Raw genomic sequence first — 16,632 nt, 5'->3', positions numbered from 1 at the left:
GACGACTACAGGAAGCGGAGAGTGGTCTTTGGACCTGATCCATCGTTGTCTTTGTGCTTTTTTTCAGTAAAAAGGGGCTCTAACGGTGACCTTTTACTTGTGCCTTACTCGTTATGTAATTTTCACCTTTAAGTTAACCCTCAAGTGGTGAGGTGGGGTTTTTGTCATGCAACTGGTAATGTGGGGTTTCCTATACCCCAGTGTTTAGAAATCTCTTATTTTTACAGTAAATGCAAAGATCACGTTTGTTTTAATCGTTTTCTTATTGGCGATGGATTACACATGAGTATAACAAATTTTTGACTCCCACAAATGGATGGCAGCTAGTGAGACACGTATCCTCATACCAGCATTTTTCAATGAATGGAACCCCACCGCAGCAGTTGAGGGTTAACTTTGGTTTTGTCTGTTTTTTGGGGGGTTTTCTTGTTACACAATGTGGGCCTGGCTTTCCTTATCCAGTTGTTTTAGCCACTTTTCAAAATGTCCCATTTTTTAACAATTCTACCCCGGCATCCTGCTGAGGAATAAACTCTATTTGGTTTCTTTTTGTGCTGTTGACAAACTTGTGACATTTTAAAAGATCATGTGATTTTTTTGCTATATAAAAAGGTCCAAAACAATAAAAAGATTACACAAAAAGGAGCAGCTATCATTTTGTTCAACATTTACCAACCTGTGAGCTCCAATATGAAAAATGTGGCACAAGATTCAGCAATAGATGGAAAAAAAAAAAATAAGTCATGGCTCCTGGAGAAAAGGAATAAAACCAAAACACAAAAATAAAAAAATGCTGAGACCGTAAAGGGTTAAGTGCCAATGACTTTGGGGCACCCTGCCTGTATACCAGTGCTTGGCACATAAATCCCTTCTGAAAGGTTTGACCCCCTGTGGCAGAATCGCTATCTCCAAAAATAAAGTTCAAGTCAAACACCGTGATGTCCAGGTGACGGCCGTAAAGCAGTTTCCGTCACTGCCAGAGAAACGTCGCGCAAAAAGAACACTATTTACAACGGCGGGACGGCTGCGCAAGCGCATAACTCCTACCAAGTCGGGAACGCGCCGGCAGAGCACGTAGCGTGGCGTGATCAGATCACGTGACAGACGTTTAGTATTCCACTGTGCGCACTGCGCAGGCGCAGAGTTTGAAAGCTGGCGGGTTGTGGTGTAACGGAGTTCGTGTCGTTGTGTCGCGGTGATAACGGGCTCTGATACACGGATTGCAAACATGACGGTGGAGAAGAAAGGGCTCCAGATAAAACTGGCCCTGGACCTGGCGCAGAAGCCTCACCAGAATATCCCCAAGCTGGTGTCCGGCCTGAGAGTCACCTATGACAAGGTGGGTGCGGAGACCCCGTCATCTGATGCTCCTGCTGGACATATCATATGGTGACTGTACATAGGCGCAGTGATAGAATTACAGGGGAACACCACTCATTGCCTATAGGGGGCGGGCAGGAATAACCCTGTATTGGTGTGCGGGGGGTCTCAGCTGCAGGGCGGCTCTGGGTGCGGGGGGTCTCAGCTGCAGGGCGGCTCTGGGTGCGGGGGGTCTCAGCTGCAGGGCGGCTCTGGGTGCGGGGGGTCTCAGCTGCAGGGCGGCTCTGGGTGCGGGGGGTCTCAGCTGCAGGGCGGCTCTGGGTGCGGGGGGTCTCAGCTGCAGGGCGGCTCTGGGTGCGGGGGGTCTCAGCTGCAGGGCGGCTCTGGGTGCGGGGGTCTCAGCTGCAGGGCGGCTCTGGGTGCGGGGGGTCTCAGCTGCAGGGTGGCTCTGGGTGCGGGGGCCCCAGCTGCAGGGCGGCTCTGGGTGCGGGGGCCCCACCTAGTATGGGCAGTCTGGCTCTTCTTGCACACAGCACTACTTTTCCCACTGTTCTCATTCTAGTGCTTTGACTGTAAAGCCGGGGCCTCATTACCCCTGTACAGGCATCTGGTGATGCTTTTCCTCAGTGTCCGCTCCTGTGCAGGCCGCTCACTGCTGGTTATTGCTGACCTGTTACTGTCTAATATCTGATATTGTTTGTTCACGTCCTTTCTGCATCAGTCAGTGCTGTGATATCTGCTGGACAAGATTCTGATTCTTAAGAATAAATACTTGGAGACGCGTTCCAGGCTCTTACAGAGTAACTATGATATGTGACCACACACGCAGCGTAAAGGGAACCTGTCATGTCCTTTTTGTCTATAAAGGCCCCGTCACACTTAGCGACGCTGCAGCGATCCCGACAACGATACGACCTGTCAGGGATCGTTGCTATGTGGTCTCTGGTGAGCTGTCAAACAGGCAGGCTCACCAACGATCAGGGGAGCAGCGACATCGTGGAAAGAATCTTTCCACGATGTCCTGGTTACCAGCCTGCTGAAGCAGAAGCAGGCTGGTAACCATGATAAACATCGGGTTACTAGGGGCACACGCGCACCTAGTAACCCGCTGTTTATCATGGTTACCACTCTGCTATGGTGAGCGGGAGGTTACCGCTCACCGTAGCAGAGTGGTAACCATGATAAACAGCGGGTTACTAAGTGCGCGTGTGCCCCTAGTAACCCGATGTTTATCATGGTTACCAGCCTGATCGCTGCTCCCGCTGGTCACACACAGTGATGTGTGCTGACCAGCGGAAGGGCAACGACCAAAAAAAGGTCCAGGACATTCTGCAGCGATCAGCGACCTCACAGCAGGGGCCTGATCGCTGCAAAGTGTCACACATAGCGACATCGCTGGTGAGGTCGCTGTTGCGTCACCAAAACCTTGACTCAGTAGCGATCTCGCTATGTGAGACGGGGGCTTTAATCTGCCCCCAGTGTATTAGTATGTAATGTGCATCACTGACATTGTTTTCTCAAAGAAAAGCTCCCAGTAGATAAGTGGAAAAACACTTTATATCATTAGGGGATTCTCTCACATACCTCTCGTTTCCATAGGGGGGCAGTTAGTCACGCTGTTCAAAATTATTCATGCCCTCCGCATGTGATTGTTTGCAGTGACTGGCCTGACGTCACGGTAAGCACCTAGCAAATCCCTCGCACTGCCCATCCGCTCCCCAGGCATGCACACTGACTTTGGGTGTACAGCCCCAGCTTCATATCAGAAGCATGCTCCGGAGGCTTACCCTTTTATCTTGAACTGTATTGACAGCAGCGGCCCCCAGAGAGGACACTTTGGCGCACATAGCATGCACACTCGCATGTCGTATAGCCACTAACTCACAGCAGCTCCGCAGCATGCCCACATCTGATATGAAGCTGGGGCTGTACACCCAGAGTCAGTGCGCATGCCCGGGGAGCGGATGGGCATTGTGAGGGATTTGCTAGGTGGTTGCCGTGACATCAGGCCAGTAACTGCAAACAATCACATGCGGTGGGCATGACTAATTTTGTACAGGACCGTGACTGAACCAGTAAAAAGCGCCGCCCCTATGACTGAAAGTAAAGGTCTGTTATGCAATCTACTAATGGTATAAAGTGTTTTTTACACATATCTACTGGGAGCTTTTATTTAAGAAAACAATGTTAGTGATTGCACATTGCAGAATATGGCTGCAACACATTTCACTGTAACTAAAGTTGTATGTAGTTACAGTAAAAATCATTGAGGTAGTAATGCATGTAGAACAGGTTTAAAGAGGTGTCCATGACTTTAACATTGATGGCCTTAGGATAGGTGATCAATGTCTGATCGGTGGTGGTGTGACACTCGGCACCCCTCTGATCAGCTGCTCTTGGAGTTGGCCGTGGCCAGGACTGACCAGTTACAGAGCTGCTCTATCTACTGTATAGTGGCTGTGGCCGGTACTGCACATCTGCCTGCTATCTAAATCAGTAGGATATGTGCAATAACCGGCCATGACCACTATACAGTAGACTTAACAGCTAAGTAAATGAGCAGTTCCGGTGTCTGCCAACACCGAACAGCTGATCAGCGGGGTGTCGCACCACCACCGATCAGACATTGGTGACCTATCCTAAGGCTAGGCCATCAACGTTAGTCATGGACAACCATCTAAAGCCAGCAATGATGTGGACTTGGGTCAGCTTTTTTTTTTCTTGCATGTTACAGTGGTCTGAAATCCAAATTAAATCTCATCCTAAATCCCCAACTATTTGATGCCATAATCAAAATGATTTTCTAATATACTTGAATTAAAAATTAAAGCACCACTCCAGCGCGTTTTTTTGATCAGTAATAGTACGTCTTACTGACCTGAGCCTATTGGACCAGGTATGTACTATTACGCATCACGGGATCGCTCCCACACACAAGCATTGCGGGGCGATCGGCGCCTGGTGTCAGCTGATTCTCACAGCTGACATCGGTGCTATGTGCAAGGAGCGGTCCTGCACCGCTCCCGGCATATTAACCTCCGAAATGCTGCGATCTAAGTCGATTTCAGCATTCCGGGAGCAAGGGGAGGTAAGCGCCGCTTACTTACCTCCTCTCCAGCGTCCCGCGCTGTCTGTGCCCTGTCCTGGAAGTTATCATGTTGACCCGATGTCATCATGACGACATCTGGGTCACCAGACAGCAGGAAGTTTCTTTGATCATGCGCAGTGCGCGATCAAAGTAAATTCTGCCTGTGCAGCGCTGACAGGCTGTATAGCATAGAGATGCTGCTGCATCCCTATGCTATACAGGCGATCAGCCTGCAAAAAGGGAAAGTCCCATAGTGGGACAAAGTGTAAAAGTAAAAAAAAAGTGTAAAAATATAAAAAGGAAAAAAAATAATCCTCAAAATGTAAAAATTACTGTACCCATAAATAAATGTTATTGTGAAAAAAAAACAAACCAATAAAAGTACACATATTTGGTATCGCCGCGTCTGGAATGACGTGACCTATAAAACTGTCCCACTAGTTAACCCCTTCAGTGAACACAGTAAAAAAAACAAAAACATTGTTTTTTGCTTCTTTTTTATTTATCATCATACCGCCAAGCAAAAAATTGAATAAAACACGATCAAAAAGACTAATGTAAATAAAAATGATACCGCTGAAAACGTCATCTTGTCCCGAAAAAAACAAGCCGCCATACTGCTCCATCAGCAAAAAAATAAAAAAGTTATAACTCTCAGAATAAAGCGATACGAAAAAAATTAATTTTTTTCTGCCTAGCAAAAATCGGAATAGAAAGCGATCAAAAAATGTCACATGTCTGAAAATGGTACCAATAAAAACGTCAACTTGTTCTGCAAAAGACAAGCCGTCACATGACTGTCGGCCGAAATATGGAAAAATTATTGCTCTCAAAATATGGCGATGCAAAAACTAGTCTTTGCAACAAAAAAAAAAGCGTCTTTTAGTGTGTGACAGCTGTCAATCATTAAAACCCGATATGAATCTGGTATCGCTGTAATCGCACCGACCCGAAGAATAAAGTCGTCTAATCACTTATACCGCACGAGGAACGGCGTAAAAAATGAAACTCTAGTGCTAGGGTTGGGTTTTTCAAAAGTAAAGAAAAATGATAACGATATGGTGACTAGTGTTGAGTGCAAGTGCTCGCTACTTGAGTTTGCATCGGGTGCTCGGGTATGTACCGAGTATCGCGGGTGCTCGAGTGACATGCTCGAGTCTCCGCCCTATATGCTTCACGGCCGCTAATTATTCAACCAAATTTTACATGCAAAAAGTTCCCTTCCGAACCCTGCCTTGCGCCCAAACAGTGTTTTTTTTCCCCCACATATGGAGTATCGGAGTGCTCAGGAGGAATTGTACAACCAATTTTGGGGTCCATTTTTTCCTGTGACCCTTGCAAAAATGAAAAAATTGGGGTCTAAAGTAACATTTTTGTGAAAAAAGTTAAATGTTAAATTTTTTTCTTCCACATTATAATAATAATAATTCCTGTGACGCACCTGAAGGGTTAACAAACTTCTTGAATGTGGTTTTGAGCACCTTGAGGGGTGCAGTTTTTAGAATGGTGTCACTTTTGGGTATTTCCTGTCATAAAGGCCCCTCAGTCACTTCAAGTGTGAGGTGGTCCCTAAAAAAAAAAAAAAAAAAAAAAAAAAAAAAGGTTTTGTAAATTTTGTTGAAAAAATGAGAAATCGCTGGTCAACTTTTAACCCTTATAACTTCCTAACAAAAAAAAAAAATGTTGGTTGCAAAATTGTGCTGATGTAAAGTAGACATGTGGGAAATGTTATTTATTAACTATTTTGTGTGACATATCTCTCTGATTTAAGGGCATAAAAATTCAAATTTTGAAAATTGTGAAATTTTCAAAATTTTCACCAAATTTCCTTTTTTTTCCCACAAACGCAAGTGATGTCGAAGAAATTTTACCACTATCATGAAGTACAATATGTCACAAAAAACAAATCTCAGAATCAGGGAGATCCGTTGAAGCGTTCCAGAGTAATTACTTCATAAAGTGACAATGGTCAGAATTGTAAAAATTGGCCCGGTCATTAAGGTGCAAACCACCCTGGGGGTTAAAGGGGTTAAACTCAAGTCCCTTGCCCCCTGTCTTATACTCACCTTCTAGCATCTTCCCAGTTTTTCCGGTCCCCTAACGCCATCTTGTGAGCGCTACGTTACAGCCTTTCAATCTACAGTAAGTCTATGAGAGTCCAGAGCGAGGCTCTCATAGACTTACATTGAATAGTGACCTCCAGCTCCTCCAGCAAACACTGGAGCAGTCAGCAGGTGACAAACTGCAGGAGACGGACTGGAGCAGCTGTGAGAACAGATGGAGGCGCCGGAGGGTGAGAATGTGCCTGGGGCAGCTGAGTGAGGTTTAAAGTGCCACTCCAGGAGTGAACTAAAAAAAACAAAAAAACAACTGCTGGAGTGGTGCTTTAACTGCATGAACAGCTTTTCTTGTTTTCTACTTCCTTTTGATGAGGTTTCATTTGAGAATGCTATTGCCTACTGGGATGCTCAAACGAAGCATCATCAGATAAAAATTGTAATCACTCCCTCCTTTACCCTAGTTAACAATAAAGACGTGTTCAAAAGTACGATCTATTGAAATCTAAAATTATCCCAATCTGTAAAAACTACAAGGGCTCACTCACTTGAGTGAATAAATTGGGCAAGTGCATACCCGATTTAAAAAAAAAAAAAAAAAATGGATTGTACTTGGCCAGTGTAACACTATGGGGCAGTGCACATATGTCATTATATTCTCACGCCGATTCGGCATGCAAAAACAATGGCAGCGAGAATTGTATTATGTGCACCCATACATGTCTATGGGTGTGTGTGAAATATTGAACTGCACTCGGATGTCACTTGAGTGCAGTGCGATTTCTGCAGACATCGGCAATGGAGGAGATGGAGAAATTACTTTCTCTGTCTCCTCCACTGCTGTGCTGCGGTTCTGTCATGAGAGAGAATGAGCGCACAGAGCCATGACACTGCTCACACTCGCAGCCGAGCTGGAGCCGAGGGTCACTAGCATATTGCATCCAATGCTATACAATCGTGTGACTATGGCCTAGAAGAGAAAACAAATTTGGTCACCACAATTCCACAAAAAATACAATAAGAAGCAATCGCAAAATAGTATTTTTTAAAAAAAAATTAAGATCCCTGTTACTCTCATGTTTTGAGTCAGTTTCACAGGTTGACAACTTATAGTCAGTCGGCCGCCCTGGGGAGTCACAAGTCCCATTTTGGCCCGGCAGGAGCAGCAGGGGGCCAGTAGAGTAGGTGGTCATACTTCAGTGACTGCATCTCCCATGAATACTCATATGTCGCCTCCTGATCACATTACCCGTATGTAGCCGAGACTGCAGAGAGAAATGCCTTTTTGGTTTTCTGTAAACATACATTTAAAAAAAAAAATGGCCAAGTGTTTGTATACATGTATGAAAAAATTATATATAATAGTTGCGGCACGGTGGCTCAGTGGTTAGCACTGTTACTTTGCAGCACTGGTGTTCTGAGTTCACATCCCACCAAGGACGACATCTGCAAGGAAAATCTGTGTTTTCTCCTCGTATTTGCCTGGATTTCTTCCCACACTCCAAAGACATAGTGAATGTCTGTTCTCCATCTGCAGCAGGCGAGTGTTAGCACAGTAAGGAGCTCTGTAAAACCACTAGCCGTGGCAGCTATCGGCTGGTCCGTGGGGGTGTCGCCTCTCATATTTATGACTTGTCAATATGTGAGTTTTTACATCACTTATATAGCGCCATCATATTCTGCAGCATTTTACAGACATCATCACTGTCCCCATTGGATAAGGAATTTAGACTGAGCCCAAAGTATGTCTTTGGAGTGTGGGAGGAAACCAGGGGAGAACATACAAACTCCTTACAGATGTTTACCTTGATGGGTTTTGAACTCAGTACTGCAGTGCTACAGTGTACACTGAGCCGCCGTGCTGCGCTTTGAAGGACTTGTCCGGCACCACTAGCTTCCACATTGGGAAGTGAATGATGCAGGAATGTGTAGACGCAAAATTACTGGCACCTAAGTGGAGCTGGACAACCCCTGTAAAAGTGTCTTCCAGTGAGGGGGGAAAAAGATAAATGATCTTCAAATAGTAAGGTAGACAATGTACTGTGATAGTTGTGTTAGCCCAGGAGCAACCTCTAGTAGTCACTCTATCCTGGGGTTCTGGTCACTTTGCTCTACAACATTTCTTTTGTCAGTGCTTGACTGGAGCTGTGTAAGAAAGGGGGCTGGCTTGCATGGTCATTTCTATAGCTAAACCAGCCTCCTTCTCTGACTGTTCATAGAAGGATGGGGCAGGCTTACTTGTACAAAATTAGCTGTGAAGCCGCCCCCTGCTCTACTGCCCCCTGCACTGCCCAGGTAACATGCTGTCCTGGGTGAAGTGGCAAGCAAAGGATCTTGGCGTGTGGCCTAATGGGACTGTGTTGCTAAATTATTGTTTAAAATTGTTTTGTTTTCACGGGGAAAAAAAACATTTAATGAATTTGACACCGTTAGTAGTTGGAAGGTCGTAATGGGTATCACGTGATCAGCTGCAACCGTGGTTAGGAAGAGGGAGCTGAGACTCTTGTGGCTCAGACAGAACATCAAAGCTGCAGCCAATCAGTGATTGTCTGCATCAGTCATGTGATATCCCTCGGTTGTCATACACATTGATCAGTCTCATGAAACTAAACCATTTGGCTTGTGGACAGTGAGAAAGAACTTGTGCCAGAAGTGGTAAAGTGTTGTCGGCTTTCACGACTGCATTGTGCACATCTGTTATGTTGGAGCTCTGGACTAAGTGGAAACCTGAGACCTGACTCATCAAGGCTGGCGGTTTGTACCACAGACTCGCTGAGCGGCACCACATGTATTATCAGTGAGCTCCTCTTAATGACTTTGTCAGGTCCTCATGTACTGCAGTCCATGAGATGGAGGGGACGTTTCTGCACTAGTTTATGCCACTGAGTTGTGCAACAGTTTTGCAACACTTCAAACCATTTTGCACTAGATTTCTAGCAAAAACTGCTCTGTAATACTTGGTATAATTGAATTATAGTTTTTATTTTATTTTTTTGGGTCCCCTATTTTTTAAAATTGAGAAAATGTCGATTTAATATTTACCCTGCATTTTTTTTGAGGGAAAGCCAGCTGTAACATGGCAGATTTTCTCTCCCTAAACGTTTGCCATCAGGAGGAGGTCCGGAGGCTCCGTACACCTTGTAGATGGCTGACCTGTCCTCTAGGATCCAGCAGTTTTGATAAGCAACACGCCCTTTAATGGCAAGCAAAGTGTGTGTTTTTTTTTTGTTTTTTTTGTGTGTAATATTTCCAGTTTTTTTTAATTTTAAGTGATCTTATTTGTTCTGACTTTTATGTTATAGATTGAAGATAAGTCTATTTTCCTTGAGGAATTCGTCCATTACTTGAAGTACCCTTTAATAGTGTACAGGAGGGAGCCGGCCGTAGAAAGGGTGATGGATTTTGTGGCCAAGTTTGTAACATCGTTCCACAACTGTGACAGCGAGGAGGAGGATGAAATGGATGAAGAGAACTCCCCTGTGAATTACCTCTTTAACTTCCTTCTTCAGGTTGGTGTGAGCACTGCTTCGCTTTGTTACTCCATATCCCTCTGTATGGGATTGCGTTTTATGGTAAACGGTGCCTGACTACTACACAGCAGTATGCAGGGGCTGGTGCAGAGCAATGTAGGGGCTACAATACATAGCCTGGTGCATGGAGCGTGCACTGATCACTTACATAATGGTACTGTACAGCAATCTGATGAAGCCAGATAGACAGCTCAGCTGTTGGCCATTTCCCCTATTTAAAGGGGCTGTCCATTACAGGACAAGCTGTACTGAACGTCCCCAATGGATATCATTAAGATTGGAAAAAATAATAAAAATGTCTGTGATGTGTTCCCCGACAATCACATGACATTGTGCGTCATACACCGCAGCGATAGCAGGCACTGATCGGAGTTCTGTACGGTGGCCGTCCACTCATAGAACAGCGAAGGCTGCAGCCAATCAGTGGCTGCTGATTGGCTGCAGTGCTTATATGATGTAAACAATGCCAAGTGGCTTTCATGATGCTATGGCAGTAGCAGCCATTCGTTGCAGTGTAGCTCTGGCATAAGGCATTGTCTATGAAAGGTTACTCCTGTTTTCTATGTTATTTCTCTCTCTGTAAATTCCACTTCTTTGTACAATCTGTTTATATACAATATTGCTGCTCCTACATTTTTGTTTGAATGCTGCAAAGTACAAAATTTAAGCAGCTAGGACAATCAGCTTTGTGTATTTTTATTGTTCAAGCAGATCTGTTGCCAAATTTCACAGTATAACCTGTATACATTATAAAAGAAGCACTCCTTTGAATTTTTTCCCCCTAAACCTGTGTAAATGTTAGTGTAATGTACTGTCGGCTTGTTAAAGGGAATCAGTAAGCAGGTTTTTTTCTATGTAATCTGAGGACAGTAAGAGATGAGGGCTGAGGCACTGATTTCAGCGATGTGTCACTTATGAGGCTGTGTGCTGTTGTTTCAATACAATGAACATTTTATCAGCAGGAGATTATCACTCCCAGACTAGCTCCCAAGTGTCAAGTCGCCCAAACCTGCCCCCAACACTGATTGTGTATTGACAGTAAGATGCTAATGTACACAGAAAGCTGTGGTGTGGGCGTCTTTCTGAGCTCTGCTACATCTAAGAACTGATTTGTATCACAGCAGCTGCACCCAGTAAACTAAACAATGCATCACTGGAATTGGGGTCCTTTTTTCCTACATTATCCTGCTCCCAGATGAGGTAGCAAAAACCTGGTGACAGGTTCCTTTTAATACACCTACCAATCGCAGTCTTCTCCGGTATCCAGCATTGTTCTGCTTCTTTTCTGAGACCCTTGATGTCTGACACTCTTGGGATCAAGCTGCGCTCTATGTGACCCAGCAGTGGCATTTACAATGTAAGCCTATGGAGCGTCAGAACGAGGCACCAACCATAGACTTGCATTGTAAAAACGACTATATACGCCCACCTACCTACGTACACGCACGCCCACCCACCTACACGCAGACAGAGGGACGCTTGGCCCGCTGTCTGTCAATCAGCATGATGTTGGCAGTCATGCCCTGTCGACAGAGCAGAAAAGAACCCGGCACTCTGTCGACGTGACGTCAGCAGCGTCCGCTGGAGCTGTCTGTGACGACGAAGAAATACGCCAGGCATGCACGTAGCAACTACCTGCCTGTTAGTGTTTAGACACATTTATTTATTTTACAAAGTCCCGGAAAACCCCTTTTAATGGGATTCTTCTTTAACTAAATCGAATACCTGATGAGGCTTGTGTACTTACTTTGAAAATCCACATCAGAATGGCTTTTTATGAGCCCTAATCGAACTGGACTCATAAAATGTTAATTTTAACATTAAGTGGGAAAACTTTCAAAAAGAATCAGACACCCATTCTGATATGGATTTTCACAGTAAGTACAACAGCCATATCAATTTAATAATGTGCGTTTTGTCTTGTGAAATCTAGTGACTGTACTAATAAACTGAAGGCTTATTCCCATCTCGGCCTTTCATAGCTGACACGCGGCTCCATCCAGTGGCTGATTTCATACTCCACAATCTGTATTTCCCATAGATGCGAATAAGCATTTAACGTGACAAATGCTCTTGATTAAAAACCTCAGTTTAGTGTCGCGTCCTCTGCGGCCTGTGTACCGGACTCAGAGTAAGTTGCCTGGTCTAATCCTTTTGTGTTTGTCACCCAAATCTTACTAACGTGCATTTTTCTTGCGAACACATGAAATTCATAACTGTAAGGTGATCTGACCGTAGGATCAGACTACAGAGCCATGACTGGGAGCGGTGCACAATACCTGCTGCCCGCACACGTGTCCCGGCAGGTATCTGTAGATGTGATGTTCCTTCTCCGCTCAGCTACCAATACTGAAACGATCTGAGCAGGGCTAACCCTTTTTAATGTCTGGAAATGAGAATCTTTCTTGATTCTAAACTCCAGTACATAATTCTTTCCTGTTTTGTTATGACACTACATGGCCACTAGATGGCGGTGGTGATATGGGAAAGGCACAGAACAATAGCAGCTTGTGTATTATGTCCATGTACTTACACTTTATGCAGATGTAATACTTCTATGTTGTATCTCGGCAATTATAAATTTTATTTTTTTTTTTTTCATTCTTTCAGTCTCACGCTGCCAACAGCATGGCAGTGAGGTTTAGAGTTTGCCAGCTGATCTATAAGCTGTTGGTAAACCTGCCAGAAAATGCTCTGATTGACGACGATTTGTTTGATAAGATCCACGATGCCATGCTTATTCGCGTAACAGACAGAGTGCCCAATGTTCGGATCCAGGCAGTGTTGGCTCTGGCCAGGCTCCAGGACCCAAGTGATGTGAACTGCCCAGTTATCAATGGTAAGAATTAAGTGATGCTGGTCTATATGGGCTCGTCTCACCAGAGACATTTACGTGGTACCAATGGGATATGCCATCCATGTCTGATCGGTGCTGGTGCCAGCTCTAGGACTCGCTCCTATCTCCAGAATAGTGGTCTCCCAATCTCCTGTTCCTATTGGTTCATGGCAACAAGTGAGGGGAGAGATGGCGACACATGCGTCTCATTCATTTCTTATCAGCGTTCCTAACATGGATAAGTGTTTTCCCGCCTGTATTTCAAGCTCACAGTAGTAGTGGAAGAAGAGGGCCGACCGGCGCGCCACCCGGGTGGGGGTGAGGGGCCGACCGGTGCGCCACGTGGGGGGAGGGGCCCACCAGTGCGCCCCCCCTTCTCCACTCCCTGATGGTGAGAACAGGGAGTTGGGAGACCACTATTCTGGAGATGGGTTAGGGTCCAGCACCTATCAGACAGTTATACCATCCTATTACTGTTCCATATGTGTCTCTTGTGATATCATCTGCATGAATGGTATCATCTGTGATTTTATTTTAGAAGTTGATTTGGGGGCTGAGTCTCATTTGGAACCTCCATAAATTAAAGCTTCATGAAGGGTCTAAAGAGTGGTCTAAAAACAGCAAATGTCACATACTCGCTTACCGATCCCTGGCCTCTCCACTGGTACCGCTGCTCCCCAGGTACCTGCTGGTTTCCTTACTTTCTCTACCATTGATGTCTACAGACACACAGAATATTCCACCTCATCCCTTGTAGCCCTTTACCATGTGGGTCATAGGACCCATTCTCGGCATAGATGCAGAGCTTGGAGGTGAGATCTGCAGACGTTTGTCATATCTTATGGAGATGCCATACACGTCCATAGTAGGAACATACATACATACATACACATTTTTTTTAACTCATAGGCTGAGCTTTCACTTTGGATTTAGATCGATTTTCCGCAATGACTCTCTTCACTCGCCTTTTGGGCCCTTACATCTCCTTTGTTTTCTAGTTTACATGCATCTATTGGAAAACGACCTGAACCCAGAAGTGCGGAGAGCCGTGTTGTCGTGCATCGCTCCATCTGCCAGGACTCTACCAAAGATTGTCGGCCGGACCAAGGATGTGAAGGAGCTTGTGAGGAAGCTGGCGTACCAGGTAGTGAGGGTGTTGCTGATAGTTCAGCATATGGCTAATCTATTGTACAGATTGAATTTGCCAGGTGATGTGTTTACTCCTGATATCATACATAGGTCTTAGCAGAAAAGGTCCACATAAGGGCACTGACGATCGCACAGAGGGTGAACCTCCTGCAGCTGGGGCTGAACGACCGCTCCGGTGAGTGATGTGAAAGCTGTGCGTGTTGTCCGGTTCCTATATGGCGGTTACTTTAACGCTTCTTGCTTCACAGCGGCAGTAAAGGAAATCATGCAGAAGAAGCTACTGCAGTCGTGGCTGAAGTACACAGAGGGGAACGTCTTGGAGCTGCTTCACCGGCTGGATGTGGAGAATTCTTCAGAAGTCGCCGTTTCTGCCCTAAACACAATGTTCGCTCTCTCCTCTGTCAGTGAACTTGTGGAGAAGTGTAAAAACATTGATGAAAGGTAAAAATTACTTATTTTTTTTTTAAATTTGGACATTTCTGGCAAGTCTGTTATAGTGAATTCACCTTTATTTAGAGCTCTGCGTTTAGACGTTCCTCTGTCATTCCTCCTGAATAGTTATATATTTGGGCAATTCCATTTTATAAGGACACACTCCGACTAATAACGCCCAGTTGTCAATTTATTCATTTTTATTTTTTATTAGGATTATCAGAGGAACGGCACCAGATAGCGTTCAAAGAAATGATGATATATTTTTTTTTTATAATGTAAAATAGACGTGACTGACAGGCGATCTATTGGACACCCTCACATTGGAGCAAAATTCTATTTTTGTTCTTTTGGTTTATCCTTCTATGAGTCATTTTATTGTTCTGTTGATGCAACTTTCAGAGAGTTTTACACCATTTACTTTACAATATAATGTACTAGAAAACAAAAAAAGACACTAATAATTTAAGGGTTCATTTTTACAGTGTTCAACATGTGGTAAGAATGACCCGTGAACATGATTCTTTAAGTCAATGCGATTACGTTACCAAACTTATTTTGTTTCTGTGCGTTAAATGAACTATATGTTGGTTATGATACAGACGCAGCAGTACCAAATATTCTTTTTTTGTATTTATGAAATGGGAAGCTGAAGATAATTCTAACCTCTAAGTTTTAAATTTTTTTTTTTCATTTTACTTATAAGCCACCCCCTCCCAAAAGCAGGCTGTACATGTGCGTCCAATATGTGTGAGGGCTCATAAAGGAGCATAAGTGCTGCTGTCAACGTGGTCTCAGAGGACCTGCCGTGTATGGAGTGGGCGCAGTGTTGTGTGGGTGGGATTTCTGATCACATTTTCTTTCTTCCTTAGGAAACTGATCCCTTTGGACACTTTGAGTCCAGAAAATGTCTTGTACTGGAAAGCACTTTGTGAATACTTCAAGTCCAAAGCTGATGAGGGGGAGGCTGCACTTGAGCAGATTTTACCTGAGCCAGCGGTGTATGTGGAGTATTTGCTGAGGTGAAGTTCATTTTGTCTTTGTTTTTATTAAATTCATTACAGATTAGCTACTTAAAGGGGTGATCTGAAACTAATATTGATTTTAATCCTAAATGTCTATCTACTGTAATAATCTAAACACTTTTCTAATATACTTTAAGTAAAAGTTCCCCACCGTCCTGCTCAAACTACTTTATTTTTTTACTTCCAGTTTGATGACATTTTTTTTGAGAGTCCCCAGTGCATGCTGGGATACTCAAATGAGTCGCCATCAGAGGGCAGAGGCTACATTCACTGTCACAGCCTCTGCCCCTTACCTGAAAAGAAGCGTCATCCCAAGGGCTGGAGTAGTCCCTGCTGTATTGAGCACACATCCGTTGTCAATTCCGACGTATGCTCAGGACAAGCTCCCTTGTCACCGTGCACTATTCTTTTCAATGCACAGTGACAGTGCATTCCCTCACCGACTCTGATGAGAAGAAACAAGCCGGCAAAGAGTGCACTGTCAGTGCGCATTGCAAGGGGATAGCCCGGCAAGCATAGACAATCCCTCCCCCCCCCCCCCCACCCCCCCCAAGTGACATCTGTTTCCTCTGCTCTCCTTGCTTTCCATTGATTTTTGGGGGATTTGTTTTTATGGTGTACATTGCATGTGGTAAAACTGACCTGGCAATATAATTCTCATCAGTATGATTATGGTGATGCCACATTTTTTTTTTTTTTTTTTTATTGTCGCCATTTTCAGAGGGCCGTAACATCTTCAATTTTCAGGTGATGGAGCTGCATAAAGGCTTGTGTTTTTGTGCCCTGAGCTGATGTTGATGTCTTTAATCGCCTCCCATTGCAAATTTTTTGCACTGTTACAGCAGCCAAGAAACGGCAATTTTGACTTTCACTCACTACGTGTGTGTGTGTGTGTATGTGTATATATATATATATATATATATATATATATATATATATATATATATATATATATATATATATATATATATATATATATATATATATATATATATATATATATATATATATATATACAATGTGTGTGTGTGTATGTACACACTCTGCTATCTCTCACTCTCCCTGTTTAGTGTTTAATTTTGTATGTGCGTAATTTACATGTGCTTCTAAAATGTGCTTTAAAAAAAACATACACATTTTCATTTACCCATTTTGATAGAAGTAGAGTTAAATATTGAAGGGTTCAAAAATTGCT

General features: G+C 44.1%; 1 protein-coding gene across 2 annotated transcripts in view; it reads left to right on the top strand.

The window, feature by feature from the left end:
- Positions 1-1,095: 1,095 nt before the first annotated feature.
- The window catches only part of NCAPG (non-SMC condensin I complex subunit G), a 45,040-nt gene continuing 29,503 nt past the window's right edge, over positions 1,096-16,632 (top strand). Inside the window, exons 1-7 of one of the 2 annotated variants that reach the window (XM_073646993.1) lie at positions 1,096-1,339; positions 9,768-9,974; positions 12,606-12,834; positions 13,830-13,975; positions 14,071-14,155; positions 14,229-14,421; positions 15,285-15,434. In XM_073646993.1, coding sequence (XP_073503094.1) covers positions 1,229-1,339; positions 9,768-9,974; positions 12,606-12,834; positions 13,830-13,975; positions 14,071-14,155; positions 14,229-14,421; positions 15,285-15,434 — 1,121 coding nt within the window. In that variant the 5' untranslated portion in view covers positions 1,096-1,228. Of the gene's footprint in view, positions 1,340-9,577; positions 9,676-9,767; positions 9,975-12,605; positions 12,835-13,829; positions 13,976-14,070; positions 14,156-14,228; positions 14,422-15,284; positions 15,435-16,632 lie in introns of those variants that run through there. The other variant, XM_073647001.1, reaches the window with a different exon arrangement.

The sequence above is a fragment of the Phyllobates terribilis genome, unplaced genomic scaffold, assembly GCF_046119375.1.
Source record: "Phyllobates terribilis strain yellow unplaced genomic scaffold, ASM4611937v1 Scaffold_1__5_contigs__length_1240528914, whole genome shotgun sequence".
In the NCBI taxonomy this organism is placed as follows: domain Eukaryota; kingdom Metazoa; phylum Chordata; class Amphibia; order Anura; family Dendrobatidae; genus Phyllobates; species Phyllobates terribilis.
Note: the sequence above shows the minus strand (reverse complement) of the source record. Positions and strands in the feature narration are given on the sequence as shown.